At 42.5% G+C, this 15998-nt stretch overlaps 2 protein-coding genes across 5 annotated transcripts in view; one reads left to right on the forward strand and one right to left on the reverse strand.

Annotated features, from left to right (window-relative positions):
* The window catches only part of DNASE2B (deoxyribonuclease 2 beta), a 31305-nt gene extending 21868 nt beyond the window's left edge, over positions 1-9437 (forward strand). For all 4 annotated transcript variants that reach the window (XM_038144385.1, XM_038144384.1, XM_038144386.1 and 1 more), the window contains 5 exons: positions 3198-3375; positions 4626-4707; positions 5716-5877; positions 7406-7603; positions 8155-9437. In XM_038144385.1, the coding sequence (XP_038000313.1) occupies positions 3198-3375; positions 4626-4707; positions 5716-5877; positions 7406-7603; positions 8155-8510 (976 nt within the window). In that variant the 3' untranslated portion in view covers positions 8511-9437. The remainder of the gene's footprint in view (positions 1-3197; positions 3376-4625; positions 4708-5715; positions 5878-7405; positions 7604-8154) is intronic.
* Positions 1-15757, reverse strand: part of LOC119703904 (uricase-like) — a 28209-nt gene extending 12452 nt beyond the window's left edge. Inside the window, exon 1 of the mRNA XM_038144390.1 lies at positions 15134-15757. Coding sequence (XP_038000318.1) covers positions 15134-15148 — 15 coding nt within the window. The 5' untranslated portion in view covers positions 15149-15757. The remainder of the gene's footprint in view (positions 1-15133) is intronic.
* Between the last annotated feature and the right edge of the window lie 241 nt (positions 15758-15998).

Below are 15998 nucleotides of genomic sequence, written 5' to 3' on the forward strand. Positions count from 1 at the left end.
CTCTCGGCCGCTCGCTGAGCGGCAGCGGAGGCTGAGCCGCCCCGGGCCGGCGGCAGCAGCGCGGCCGAGCGCCGGTGCCCTGTCGCTGGAGCAGGAGTCGCTCCTGCCCGGAGCTGCCGTCACGGCACCGCCGGCGCCTGCCCGCTGCCGGCTGCGAGCCCAACTCCGGGCATGAAAGGATTAATTGGATTAATGAGCTTTCAAGATGAAAAGATGCAAAGTGCAATTGCATAATATCCAGCCCAGATTTTAAAAGTGAAAAGAGGGCTCTTGAAAAAGAGCTTCCTGAAGATAACTATCAACTAATTTCAAAAGAAAAATGTTTTTCTTGTGAGCAGCGATTAGTTTGGATACAAGTGCCGAAGAGGTAGGCCCATCCCTTTCCTTGCACACAGAGCTAACCACAGCGAGGGCCTCTGGTGCAGGAGCACAACCCCGGCTTTGCTCTCTGTTGGCATAGCACCAAATGTATGACCATCCCTATGACTTGTCACCTTCGCCAAGGCCCTTCTGGATAATGTAATCTTTTCAGGAATCAGACTCTTAGTTGGTGCAGCTATCAAGGAACTTCAAGGTATGAGATATTTTATTCCTCCCTAAATTGGATTTATTCCTTGCAGAATGAGGTTTTTCATGAAAAACAAATGAACACAAAAACCCAAACAAACAAACAAAAAAAACGAACAAAAACACAGACCAATATATATACAAACTGTCAGTTTCTTAGATGAAGACAATTTTTGCATTAAAATTTTCTGAGAAATTCTTTGAAGGCTGGGACCAGGAGTAATTCACCTGTGCCTCAATGTCAATGCCAGTGATGTGGGGCCTGTTCCCCAGGTTCCAGTGACGAGGAAACCTGGGGGTCTGCACAGGCAAATCCATGTTCCCTTTCACAAATTTAGCAGGTAGGACATGGGGGGGTGTTACCTTTTCAATATGCCCTGATCAAAAGAAGACAAACTTGCCTGTCTGCTGGGGTCATTCTGGTTTACTAAGAAGAGTCAGCCTTTGGATTCTGGATGTGGTTGCTATGAAGCTGACCGGAGAAGCAGAACTGAAACTGCTGAGAAGAGCCTCCTCTTTAACAAAAGATGTCAATGTCCTTTTAAACAAACAACACTGCATTACGTTCAGTTAGCAGCAGGTTTGTGTGAGTTCCTGCTATGCAGTGGTTTCATCCTGCAGTATTCCATAACTGCTCAGTACTCACACACCCTTTCATTTGCCGCTGAACCAGAGGGATCACTTGCTTTATCTGACCTGATCCCATCTGTGCTCCCCAGCTGGGCTGGCAGCTCCTCCCCGCACGCAGTACCTGGGCGAGCAGAATTCTCTCCTGTGTTTTCACTTCACTCAGGATCTCATCCCACAATCCTTGCTGCACCTCCCACAGGGGCTGCCAGAGCACATGGCCCTGGGACCGGCTGTGTGAGGATGGCAGAGTCTTTCCCTTATTCATCTAAACTCACTTTTCTGTGGGAAGCCTTCCCTGCAAGTAAAAGCCAGAACTATTCTTTCTGAGAAATGCTGAGTCAAGGACTGAAGCCACCATGCACATTGTTTGTTTGGGCTTTTTTTTTGAGGGGGTGGGGAGGAAGGGAAGAAGTAAAGATGTGATTCTTGCTTGTAAGTTGTGTTCAGTCACAAGAAAACAATGTGACAGTGCTAACCCAGTCTAAGCTGATTTGCTCTTTCTTGGTTCTCGGGAAAATAACTTTTACTCTGCTCCCACCAATGCCTAAGTTCTTGAGAAATTTCCTGTGCACAAATAGCATTAAATATTTTATACAACTTTAATTGGTAATACACTCAGCTGGCTTTCTGGAAAGAGCCAAAACATGTATCCACTGGGAATCGGCAGGCAATTTCCTGATAGCTCCGTGACTAGCATTTCGTAAGCGTATCTGCTAAGGTGGGTTTGTCAGATGCAAAGCTGTAAACACTTCGAGAGCATAAACCTTTCAGTAGGTCTCAAAGTAGTTTGGAAAGGCTTCATCTACTAATTCCTGGATCAGCTCTTACTACTGTAACTACTGCTATTCCTCTCCTTTCTGAATTTTCATTTCAAATCTTTATTTCGGATAAAGGGATTGTTGTGACTCCTGGTGCATGTATAGGCACAGACCACTCTTCCCAGCCTGGTTATATAAATCACTTTCTTCTTTATGATCTGTCATCAGAAGTTATTTCTTCTGAGATACTTTGAGGAGATCCTTCAGTCAGTGGCAGGTGGATTACCAGGACCACCACTGGTGTATGTTTTTCTTCTGCCTGTACATGTACATTTCCCATGGATTAAATGTTCTTCTCTAGTAGAATGTTTTCCTACCACTTCTTACCTGTGTTTGGAGATGTCTTTTGTCACCAACTTGAGCCTCTAAATCAACTGGGCAAGGTTTACTCCTCCTGATATGCTTGAGCGGTTAAGCACAGGCTGCATTTTTGTTAAATAGTACAGACTGAAAACAATGCCACTCAGTCCTTAGTGTTGACATTAATAGCAAATGACTCAATTACAGCCCTCAGAGAAAGTGGCTGAGTTAATTACATTGTGATTAATCCCATGGACTTGTGCACTGGGAAAACTTGTTTACTTTATCAGGAACCTTAGTATGAACTGAGCCATTTACTCTGTTTACTGACAATATTGAATACTTTACAGTTTTGAAGAGATTTGTATTCCTGGCTAATGGTTTGAAAATTTCCAGTCTGCAACATATAAACATAATATAATGCACTTTTTTATTTCAATACCTAATTTTATCTATTTAATATAAAGCCATATTTATATAATATAGAAATTGTTTGACCTGGGGGAATGTTAGACTGGGTTTGGGACCTGAGGTTCATTACCAGAGCCAGGAGCAATAGGGATTTCATGGACTCAACCAAGGCTACCTCAGATTCTTCAGGGGTACCAACAGCAGTCTGGCCACAGCATCAGGAGTTTGGTGCTGAATCAGCCTCCCTTGCTTGCTAAGCAGCAGCACAGATTTGTCTGCAGCAGGGACTGTGCTGGCAAACTGCAGCTGGTCCCTGGGCTGGGTCATTGCTTTGAGGGTCAGGCTGCACTGCTGCCCCTCCAGCCCAGGCATCCCTGGATTCACCCTGCTTTTTCTCAGGGAGGGAGATACTCATTGATATACATTCAAACAGGGTGGTGGTGAAAAACCAATTGCTCTTCTCTGTTGCAGGTTTGCTCTTTACAAGCTGCCAAAGCATGCCAAAGGACAGATTCCCATGCTGGGACTGGAATACCTGTACATGGATGCTCTGACTCCACAGTGGCAGCTTGGTAAATACCTCATCAACATGAGCCAGAGTGCTCTGGGACAAACACTGCAGCAGCTGTATGAGACATATGAGTCCAAGGCAAGTGACATTTCGTTTTTGTTACTGTGATTACGTGATATTTTATGCAGATGACATGAAAGCAGCCAGAATAAGCATATAAGCCAGGCCTGACCACTGGATCTGCTAAAACACATAGGGGAGGAGCACTTTGACAGCTGGGCATATTATTTGTAGTTTTGGTAACAATTAGGAATAATCCTCAAACTTCTAATTTCTAGTCAAGCTTTTCATATAGTTATTGTCCATCAAAAAAAGAGTTTTCATACATTCTCCCTTTGGCTTCTTTTCTGCAATTCACGTTGAGCAATATCTGAAACAACATCTGACCAAGGCCAGTGGTAATTGTTGCAGACACTTGTCCTAAGCCCTGCTATGTGCATGTGTTTCATACACTGACTCAAATCAAATCTGGGGTTTTATTGTCCTCCTGAAATCACTGTGACTGCTCCAGCAGTGTTATGCTGCTTGTTGACTTCTTTTTTTTGCTCCTACCCTCAGACACCTCATGCACATTTGTGTGAAGTGATGGTAAAATATCACAAGATTTCCCTATAATTATTTTTTCCCATCTGTGTAGTATTGTTGGGAGTCTGGGCATGTCTTCACATTTCTCCTGTGGGTTTGTGGTAGGGTGCAAGTAATTTGTATGTACAAGAGACTCCCAAAAGTCACTTAAATATTGGCAGTCCAGAAAACTGTCAAATCCCAGGTCTTACTGCAGCTGTAATAAACTGTTTACAAACTCAGAGTACATTGGGAGGGGAGGCATGTCCCAACTCCTTTGAAGTTCTCTATTCAGGGGAAATAAGGTGCGGCTGTATGCAAATTTTTTTGCAAAAAAGCTTTAATTACTTGCCCTTAATAAGAACAGTTGTCATGTCTATTTTTACTCAGCAAATATTTTTACCAGATCTGGTTGCTAAATCAGAGAGAGGCCCAAAAAACAGACAGTGGAACTTCTTTGCAAGCAAGTGGCCACTAAACCCATGTAAACTGGCTTAGCAAGCATATTCAACCCTTGGGAAAGGGCTACAGCAGTGATTGAGAGAGCTTCCACTTCATGTCAGCTGAGGCCCTAATGCTGAGTCTTCAGGTTGGTTTTACTGTAAGGTCTGTGGAGACTGTGTCAGCTGAACTGGGAGCAGGATTAGGCTCGTGATGTTCACACAGAGGAATCCTGAATTCTTTCTTCTGTTCCCAGCAGATGTTTGCTTAAATGCCTTCCTCTTACTGAATGTCATGTTTCAGAAATGTGTGTTTCCCTGCAGAGGAACACCACTGCGTATGCAATATACAACGATGAGATCCCTGAATCAGACTCCAAAGGGTCGAAATGTGGACACACCAAAGGTACAGGGAGAGTCCCAAACTACTATTTTCTCCTTTCTAAAATTGCAGATAGCATCGACTTCATCTACTTGTCTGTCTGTTTGCCTATCTGCATATCTAAAATTCCTGCCTAGAGCAAAACTGAAGAGTGATTTGCATGGTGTGTGGTTTTTGTATAGTCACCTATGTTGCAGCTTCTGTTTTGGTTTTGCTATGCCTGTGCTGTGTGAAGGATCCTGGGGCTTATGGACTCTTTGTTTCAAGAGTTGAAACTAATAGAAATCATTTCAGCACCATCCTGTGCCTGATGGCAAAGCAGTACAAGATGTGAAGGGAAACATTCCCTCAACAAAAACCCCTCCAAACTTTCCGGGACAAGAAACTGGAATGGAAGCACTGTAGGATGTAGTTACAGAAAATCGAGACTTTATATGAGTGTAAAACTTCAGTGGAGTTTAAATGTTCCCCTGAGGAAGCAGGTGGGGTTTGCCCAGCCTGACGTGGAAATGAGCACATTTTGCAGGGCTGTGTTTTCAGGCTGCAGCAATGGGCACAGCTCAGGAGCATGATCCACCCTGGAGGGGAGAAGCATAGCCTGTCTCTCTGCTGCTTCCCCATGGGAGACATTTTGGTCTGGGAAAGAAGACACGGTATTGACAGAACCTGTTTCCCTTTGTCCAGTGAATATTTGAAATGAAAAAAGATGAGCAATGGAGAGAGGGTCACAACCTGTGACCTTCAATTGTCAGAACTCTTAAAGGCAAAATTTGAGCAGAGGATGGGGGTGTGAAAAGATTTTATTCAAATAAAACATGATGACAGTTTGAATTATGCAGGAAAGAATTGATGCATTTTTAATACAATATTAGGGTCTCCTATGATCTAATAATCTACTCTAGATCAGCTTGCTGTAGACATTAACACACTGAAATATGGTATCTGCAGCAGCAAAGCCAAAGTAGGGCACAGCTCTATCATCCCAGGGTTCTTTCCTCCTTTATTCATTTGCAGTAACTTTTATTTTGACAGGATTTCTGCTCTTGGATAAATCACAAGGCTTCTGGGTGATTCACAGTGTGCCCCTGTTCCCTCCCATCCCTGAGGATGGTTATGGATATCCATCTACTGGGGAGTCCTTCGGACAGACGGCCATCTGTATAACCTTCAAATATGATCAGTTCACAGAAATAGGTATGAAAAGCTTCTCCCTAAGAAAGCCTTTGTCCCACTACATCTCTCTGATTGCTTTCCTTGAGGTTTCTCCTCAAAAATTCCTTGTTCTTGACCTTTTTTTGTGACATTGGGAAACCAAGTGGGGCCTGGAAAAAGCATTCTTGGCTTCAGTTGTGTTTATCCAATGATTTCCTGTGTGAATGTGGGAAATTCACTCTTCCACTCTGTTTTCATCTCCCTATGGGGCCTATCAGGATAATAATAGTCACAAGTGCATATCGAGAGTAAACTCAGTCCATGCAAACAAATGCTTTGGAAATACAAAGTAGGATGATTAATCACTTTTAACAGTAATAGCTCAGTCAGCAACAGTCATCTGCAGTTCTGAAAATGTAAGGCAACCACTGCTTGAGCTGGAGTAGTAGCCTTGACTCATCAGAAATATGAAGTATGGAATAAATATCACCTAGAATTTTCCCAGGTATTTATTTGCCACAAAAATTGCCAACACTAAATGCATAAAAAAACCCCAAACCCAACAAAATACAGCTGCAAGATTCAGAACTATCTGGCAGTGATAACTGGCACTGGAATCCTGAAAAGGGACTATTGAAAGACACCACAAGAAGTCATATTGGCATGTTCCTCAACTCTTTTCACGCTGTTTTTTCACTCTTCTCTCTCTCAGAAACCTCAAATCAAGTTAATAAACAGCACATGCTGTGCAAATTGCCAGGCTGGCCACACCTCAGAGCTGTCTAACCCAGGTTCCTGTTTGTGGAAACACATCTATGCTTGTGTAGAGCGGAAGAGGACAAAAAATGAGATGCATATGCTAATGCTTTTTCCTGCCTCATCCTCCCAGCTTCTGCTAATCTGTGGTTCAGGGATTTGCTGAGCCAGAAAGACTGGAATGTTTCTGATGGAATGGTCTTCCATGGACTCACCTAATGAGCCCCTTTGTTCCCTAGCTGTTTATGCTATCCATGGCAAGGACTTCTACAGTTGAGCTGTGCACTGTTCAGAAAAGGAGATTTCTTCTGCAAATTCAATCCAGATGCTGAAAGTCAAGTTCTGTTCTCCCTAAAACCAAACTAGACCCTTTGGCAGCTCCTCTGTTTGCATTTGGCTTGGCAGCTGTAACTGACTGGAAACAAGTCCTGTAAATAGAGGCAGGTTTGGATTTACACGTGATGTCCGAGTGCTCCCTGACTGCAGAGAGGCTTGAAGATGGGCATGGGTGGAAGTGGCAGTGGACCAAAACTCCCAGTTAACAGTTCTGCTAGAAATAATGGGGTGTAAGTGGAAAGCCTGAGTGTACTTTCCCAGCCAGTCTTTGTGCTGCAGGGCCAGTCAGGATACAAAGCAATGCACAAATTCGTGGTTGCTAAAATAAGATACTTTGACGCATAACTCATCCAGGAGATAGGCTGTCAAGATTAAGAAGGATTTAGGTTTTCTGTCCAAGATAGAACTTTGCTCTCTTGATTGCTTTTTTTTAACCCATTTTAATTCTGCATGTGTTCATTTTTGTGGGTTTTCCCAGACCAACAGATGCTGAGTTATAATCCAGGAATCTACAGCTGTTCCATCCCTGACATCTTCCAAGCTGATCTCCCAAATCTCCAGAAACTCTGTGCAAAGGCCAGGCTGCCCTCAGCCCCCTTGCACCACCTCTCCAAGCTCCAGTCAGCTCATGGGGAAACCTTTCTCCACTTTGCAAAATCACACTTGTTCATAGATGGTAAGAGAACCTTTTGCTCTCTATATAACACATTCTCAATTTATTCTTAAAATATGAATTTATAAATTATTTAAAAATTCATATTCTCTCTGAGGGGGAAAAAGGAAGTTCAGCTTCAGATGTATCAGAGGGCAAGGTGTGCTGTCCTATCCTAGTGTTCTCTCAGCCCCACAAAGCAAAAAGCTGTCTGGTCCATCCTAAGGTATTGAACAATTAGATCTTCAGGAAAATTATGCTCCATTATTCAGCAGTAACAAAGAAGAAGAAATAGGGGGGTTGAATCATCTGGGAGTTCTTTGTTATGAAGAGGACTTGCAATTTTTTTGTCTGTTCCCTTTTTTCATGCTGTTTGTTTGTAACAGGTTTTCTAGAAGGAGAAAAAGTAGAAATGAACTTCTGAAAAAGTCAAAATAAGGGGAGGGGGCAAAATTCCCTCTGGCCAACTTCATGCTTTGCAATGAAACTAGCACAATTTAGATTATGCTTTTCAGTCTGTTCTTAAATGAAGGAACATGAAACACTGATTGCCCACACCCTGTGTTATTCCACAGATATCTATGTGGCCTGGATGGCTCAGGAGCTGAAGACTGATTTGTTGGCTGAATCCTGGCAGCGTTCTGGAGAAAAACTTTACTCGAATTGCTCTCTTGACTACCACGTCTACAACATAAACATAATAGGGATGCCATTGAACTTCACCTTTCATTCCATTAATGATCATTCCAAATGGGCTGTTTCAAGGAAATACAAAGATCAGTGGACATGCATTGGGGACTTGAACCGTGCTGCTGAGCAAGCTTGGAGAAGTGGTGGGTTCATCTGTACCCAGAATGAACAGATCTACAAAGCCTTCAGGCATTTGATAATCCACTATGAAAGCTGCACTTCTGCTCCCAGAGAGCTGTAACAAACCATTCCTCCCAACCAGCACAGCCTTTGTTACATGGGAAGTGTAGGAACTCTCTCTCTCTCTGTGAACTGTATTTTCACTCTGAAAAGCAGCCCTGTGAGTTTCCAGATGTGCTAGGCCGTCCTCTTGTTAGCTGTGGGAGCAGGAGCTGTGCAGGTGAAGGGCAGCTGTTTTCCTGTGGTGTGGGGCCCTCAGGGGTTTGTGCTGGGCCCTGCTCCGCTCCCATGGCTCCTGTCACCATCCTGGATGAGATGGGATGGGATGGGAGGGACACTGCTGCACAGGGCTGCACCAAAGCACATCTCTGTGAACACCCTGCACGGGCATCCCTGGGCACCTTGGGAGTGGGGCTGAACCTGGCATGGGAGGGGCAACAGAAACCTCTCTCTTGAACTGGGCTGTCAGCACTGGCAGCTAGCAAGGGATAAGCTCTCCCAAGTACTTCAAAATTGCCCTGAATTTCTGGCACTGTTGAGATAAATCACTGCATTTCTGCTCAGCTTGGGCTGAATCTCTAAAAGAGCTGAGAAAATTAAAATCAGACAGGGAGATGAGTAGATCTGAGGACAGGAAGGCCTCATTTTTACATGATTCATTTTTAGAGAATTAATGAACTTTAAATCATCTTTAAATTATCTGTAACCAATGGCTTGGAAATATTTCTAGTGCTTCTATTAATGTACAACAATTTTATAAACAAATAAACATGTTCAAAATATGAATAAGCAAAACAAGGAGTAAGAATGGTCTGTTTACATTCTCCCTCTTCCATCTGTATAGTTATTTGTGGTTGGTTACAATGTTTTATGGCTGCCAAAGGAAAAATGGAGACAATTAGGAAAAAATATAAAGAGAAGAATATATCTGAAGAAATATGTTATTTAACCTACATTTTCACATTACAACAAAGGTGGCTGTAATTTTCAATATCTCCAGTCTCAGGCTTAGGAGCTGAAGTTTGCATGGTCTTGCTATAAAGGCAAAGCTGATTTGCAAAGTCCCAATACACTCTTGTGTTCAGAGTTCAGAAATGTATCTGTGTTTAATATGTTCCTAAATGTATTTATATGTTTCTATCTCTTTTTTCCCTGAATTGCTAATATGAACTCCAGTCTGAAGATCTGGCTGTCCCACTGATACTTCTGTTTTGATGTGTTTGTAGCCCCCACTACTGATCCTCAATGGAAGTGGGTATAAAGAAATGCCCCACAACCACAAGAGGTTGCCAAAGATTTCTTTTCCTTTTCACCCTGAACAATCAATCAAACAATGAAGTGTAAAAAGTGTCAAACTAATCACTTTCAGAAAACATTCATGCATATTTCTTGAAGAGATAGAAATAATCTATGTGGCCTGCATAATGAAGGGAACTGTACAGGAATAGGTTTCATAATTAGCCAGTCTGGATCAAAGGTAGCTCGTAGCTTGAGTCTCCTGGCTCAGTGAAAATAGTTTTGTTGCTTAGATGTCCTGCAAGAAATTTTTTATTTTATTTTCCCTGCATATGACCCAATAACACTTGAGAAATAATTTGTTTGATAATGTTCTTTCTCTGGTGCCTGTCAAATTGTTTTACATATTTACTTGTTGTTTTGCTAGCTGTGGTCAAGCAACACCTTTTGTGGCAGCGAAAATTGCCAGTGACACAGACCACTGTGCCATGGCGAGGCAGGGCATCGCTCAGATAAGCCAAGACAAAATGAATTCATCTTGCCTACCTTTTCATGGCAGACACTGACCTAACCTGCCTGTCTGAGCTCTTGGATCTTGCCCACAGCTTTGTGTAAGCACAACTTCAGTGTACAGGACTGGCAAGAAATCCTCCGCTGGAGACAGTGCTGGCAAGCTCACCAGGTGTGTCAGCGAGCACCTGGATCTGTGTAACAACCTGTATTTCTTGTAGTATTTTCAAATACTCAGCCACAGCACTTGGGTCACAGGGTTCAATAGCCAAGAGTCTCTGTCCCACTGCTTGTCACAGCAGTGTTGCCAGCCTTCTGCTCCCCAGGCCAGAAGTCACCAGTGCATCACTTGAAATAAGTTCTGATTGCTGTTCTTAATTACTTGCTGTCAATTAATAGCTGTCATAAAGTTTTACAGGACTACTTAAACATTCCTCTTTCATTATACCCAAGACTGGTTGCCTCCATTTTAGCAGTAACTGAGGAGGCCTAAAGAGGGGTGGGAGAATGCAGAGAAACAGCTCTACCAAGCAGCACTAAAGCACCTCAGCAGCCTGGCTGTGCACACACTCATTTCAGTGGTGTAGCAATAAAAAGGCTGCAGATCTGGTTCTCATTTTTTGACTGTAAACAGCTTTAATTCAGTTTTGCTTTCGTTGTGTAACTTCTGTATTTGCATATCTCTGTATTTCTGCTACATGTTATGAAACATGGGCAGACACTTTGTTTCCCAAAAGAGACTAATAATCAACAAAATAAACAGTATAGATTTTTAAAGGGTTTGTAACTCTAAAAGCCTTAGGGCTTTCTTCGAAAATGCAAGACCATAAGCCACTTAGTCACCCTCATGTGCCCTCACAGCATGCCCTGTGTGAGATGTTTACTTTTTGCCTATTTTTTATATATATATAAAAATAAGGTTTTTAAATTTAAAACATGTTGTTCTATTTTAAGATGCCAAACACTCAAGAAATATCTGCCTGTCCCAGTGATTCCGTGCTGCCTCTGCTGCCCACTGCGACCCTTTTGACTGGACAGACTGGTTCCTGCCAAAGGGGACATGTGGCGTGGCCCCTCTGCAGTTTCAGAGACCTGCTCAGCAAAACTGACTCTGCGGAAGTGCCCAAACACTGGACCCTGGCTTGGAGAGGGAAGAGAGCTGCTGCCTTGTGTGGAAACCTGGAGTCTCTTCTCAGCATGCAGGTTTGGCTATTCTGACCCTTGGGCTCTGTTCTAGTTCGACTAAATAAGAACATTTATTATACATGAAAATTGTTTGCCGAGGGACTAGGAGAGGCCAAAAGCAAACATTATTAATCCACTAAACATTACTGTACTGCAGCCAAGTTTGTAACAAACACAGCAGTAGGGGCGGCTGTTTGCTGTAAATTGCCCTGCAAGCATTTCCACAAGCTGAGGCTCGGTCCCAGCATGCGTGACACGCTGGCGGGGCGCAGGAAATGCAGACACAGCCTCCCCAGATCCAACCCCCCCACACCAGGGCATCTCCTGCCCTCCCCACAGCCAGAGCAAGGGCAGGACTCTGCCTCCCTGACAGTGCTCAGAAGACCTGGCTGGTTCTTCTGTAAACCCCTGTATCCCTGAGGATCCTTCCCTAATGCTGGCAACTGTGTGTCAGTAGGGCAGTGGTTGGCTGTGTTAGAACAGTGCAATTTTTCACAAAGTTAATGCAAGTGGTCAAAGGATTAGACATTGAAGAAAAGCTAAAAATAGAAAAAAAAAACTGAAGGCTTTAAAATTTAAACTGTGTGAAGTTTAATTCCAGCTGAGCAATGACAATACTGGAAAACAGGCAGAGGCATGGCAGCCTGAGCCCACTTCACAGGGTAGCCTTTGTGGTGGAATTGCTTCTGGTGTCTCCACAGCAACTGAACATACCCTGAGCTCTCATGATGGGAGTGATGAGCAATGTATTGGAGAATTGCTCAAGGACTCAGGGGCTCCATGCCAGCTGCCTGCCACCAAGTCAGAGGAAGCTTTGGGAGCAATTTCTCTGAGCTGAGAGCCTTCTTCAAGGCATGCTAATGTAGCCTGGTGCTTTGTCTTGTCGCAGGGGTCTGCACGTACTTCTGACTAATGAAATGCTCAATAACATCATTGTGAGAAATTTTTTTAATGTATCAAAGCATCCTTGGCATCATTAGCCTAGCCACATAATTACCCACAGAGAAGCTTACACCCATATGTTAACACCCATAAATTATTGTGCAGATTTCCTTTATACCTTTATTTTCAGTTTCTGGGAAGGATGCATCACTGGGTACTTAATATAGTCATTGCTTCAGAACATGTAAGCTGCCCATGCCTGCAGTAAAATGTTCAGGAGGCAGAGTGGTGCTGGCAGCGTCATCTGAAAGCTCAGGAAGCCAAAGCCTAACTGTGCTCAGGGTGTGATGCAAGAATATGATGCACCTCTTTAATTTCACAAGAGGTTTCTTAAAAAGACAGGAATTAAAAAATGAGAATGGAGATGAACAAATTTGTGTTAGGCTGAGAAAAAACTTGTGTTAGTGTGAGAAAAAACCCATTGAAGCAGGGAAAAAATTCTTCATAGTAAAAGGCAGAGAGCCTGATCTGAAATTCCAAGCTAGGATAGCAATATCAGTGTATTCTAGATATCCTGATACCCCGAATTGCTAGCCATATGTGTCACATATCTGACACTTCTTTATTTAGACTGAAGATACCAGATTATAGATCTAATCTTCTGAATTTTCTCACCATCTTCACAAATTTGGCATGAGTGCTGTAAAAGAAGTGGTGTTTGAACCAAGAAATCAGTTGCAACACTTTTAGACCTTGGATTCAGACAGCATAATAAATTTTTTTAATGCAGACCCATTGTATGCTTATCTTTATGATCTTCAAATGATTTATCCCAGTATTGAGAGTATACTATTCTATGCAATATGATATGTTCATTTTACTAAAACTGTGAAGTACAAAACATTAGGACTTCAAAAATACATCTTGCTTTTTATAAAGAGTTGATTTACACTTTTACTCCAGTTATTTTAGTAAGTCCTTTTGATTTTATTTTTTTCCATTTGCGTTTGCTTGACATTTCTACACAAGGTATCTGCTGACTATTCTGGTTCTCTGTAAAAGGGATAAAAGTAAGGAACATTCTTCCCCTCCTTTGATCACTTTGCAGCCTGGGAACTGCAAACTGATCTTCAAATATTCAGAGCTTACAGAAGCAGAGCATAGTATTTAATGTTGCATGCTGGAGTGCTGGCAATTGCTACAAGTGGTTCACTGTAGTACAGTAGTTTCCAGCATTGCCTCATTTATTAATCATAGAAATGTTGCATGCAAATTAGCCAGAGAGCTGTGCATCATAATACAGTAATCCAAAAATCTGTCTTCACATGTATTAATGCCCACAAATTTATCACATTATAGCACTGCATGGTTTCTCCATTACATTCCAAAACCTGCCAAAAGCTCACTAAAAGCTGTGTCACTGAGTGTTTTCTTCTTGTTGCTTGCTTATGACTTTCTAAAGAGCGAGAGTGTTTAGCTCCAGGGCACTTTTGTGTCTGCCATTTTCCAGGGTTCTTTTTTGGGCTAATGTTCTGTCAGCCAAATATCAATATTTCTCTTGCTATAATGCAGTTTAAAAATGTATTTTTTCACTAGTAGGAACATGGTAAGCACCACTGCCCTCCACTTCAACACAATTTCAGAAACTCCTCCCTGCTCTAAAAGCTGCTCCATTTCCCATCCTGACCTTGTAAATCCTTGGCACTGTGCAAGGAAAATCTCATCTTTTAATCTCTTGCTTTCTAACTACTCCAAATATTTTTTTTCAGGAAGGTCAAGGTGAGAATGAAGAAACTGAAAATTTTGCACAGAATATTTTGCAGAGAAGCACTTCACAGCAGATAGGGACAATTTGTGCAGTTGTATTCCCAGCTGTTCACCAACCTGCCAAAAGATGGGAACAAACAGAGAAATGGCAGCAAAAATTGTATGCAGGACAAAGGAAGAAGAGACAGTAAAACAACTGAAGGCAAGCAAGAAAGGGGAAGCAAGGGAAGAGCAGAAGGAACATTTTAATTGTCAACACCAAGGGAGTCAGAGACCTTGTGTTTTGGGACAGAGAAACTTTTGGAGTTAGCTGTGCAAAATTCCAGTTAACAGGATGTTTCATTTGCTATGGTAGTTACCTAACATTTAAGCATTTTACAGATTCAGTCTCCATAGGCCACACCACAGAGATAAAAGCAAAAGGGATAAACTGAAGTGACTTAGCCAAGTGCTAAAAAACCACAATGCAAAACAGCACCCGAGAAGTCATTGCCTCTCTGTTTCCAAACCTGCAAGAGGTGGGGTAAGGTAAAGTCAAACGCATTAAACAGGTAAAAGTAGGAGGGAGAAATTCATAAGCTAGGCTAACCAGTTTGAACCATACTTATTTGAACAACATGCTAAACCATTTTTAAAAGAAGAAAGCTACTATTAAGGTTTAGAGCCAATGTACAAATACAATGAAAACAAGAGATGCAAAACATTCAGAAGAGTAACTGCAGATCATGTCATTACAGCTGGTGACACTAACGTGAGCTGCATTCATTCTTGTAGCATTGAGAGTACCACAGGCAAAAAGAAGTAAATACAAATAAAAATTCAAAAGAAAGTAAAAAGAGCATAGATAGGGAGTAGCAAACTGACGCCTTTAACACTTTGCTCCTGGGATCATTATTAATATGGGTATTTTGTGCAACATATGGCTTTTGATTGTCAGGTTAAAAATCAAGCTTTGTTTAGAAACCACCCCAGTTTTATGGTTTTTTCAGTTTCATCTCTGATCCTACTTTGCTCTCCCGCACTAAACAAACCATCACTGGCCTACTATAGTAGTTTCTTACTGCACTGAGTCAAAATCAGCAATCATTCCTGGGTATTACTTACTGTCACTTGGCTCATGGTGGCTGTTTTGTCACCTCCTGGTCTCGGATCCCACAGAGGAATAATGGCAGCATAGAAGCTGAAGCTCTATAAAAAGTGTCATCTTAATATCAGAGGAGGAGCTAGGCATAAGGGGTTGGCTTCACAAATGTAAATATTTCATAATTTATTTAGCAACGTGGCTTTGCTTTTTCCCCCAGGCAAAAACTTTAATAAAGGAATAGGTCTACTGCAACAAAGGAAACAACAGCAAAAAACAGAGACAAGGGCACATCCTAACCCCATTAATATCAGCGGGAATTTGCCTTCATCTTCAGCGGGAGCAGAACTTCAAAGAGACGGGAATCACCCATACAACCTGAAGGGTGAAATCTGAACCTCCCATAGTCTCTGACACAAACTGTGTTTGAGGGTGGTAGGGGAGTCCTGACACGATGAAAATGTCCCCAGTAGGAGTTGCACGACCTTGGCCTGACCGTGACCTTGTCCCTGGCACTGGCAGGTGGTGTTAGGACAGACCTCAGAGAGGCCTCATGCCTTGGCAGAAGAACCTCTCTGAGGCACGTGAGCTGGGCAAAGGTGAAGCTCCTGTCCCTCTTTGTTCATGGCTGTACATTGAGTGCTCAAATCAGGAAGAAGTGATATCCTCACCTTTATAGGTACATTTTTTTACATCTCAGCAGCTTAAGATGTTCTTTCAAAGCCTGTCTCTGGCAGAAGGAAAGCTCTATCTCCTCAGTCCTGATTTGTGTTGTTAGAAATGAGGAAGATAAGTGCTGTGGATATAAAGAATAATTTCTTCTCTAGGAAGATTTAAGATCTCCCCTGAAAACTAGGAACATATTTTAGGTGCACACGGCTGCTAAAT

Source organism: Motacilla alba, chromosome 8 (genome assembly GCF_015832195.1).
Source record: "Motacilla alba alba isolate MOTALB_02 chromosome 8, Motacilla_alba_V1.0_pri, whole genome shotgun sequence".
Classification (NCBI taxonomy): domain Eukaryota; kingdom Metazoa; phylum Chordata; class Aves; order Passeriformes; family Motacillidae; genus Motacilla; species Motacilla alba.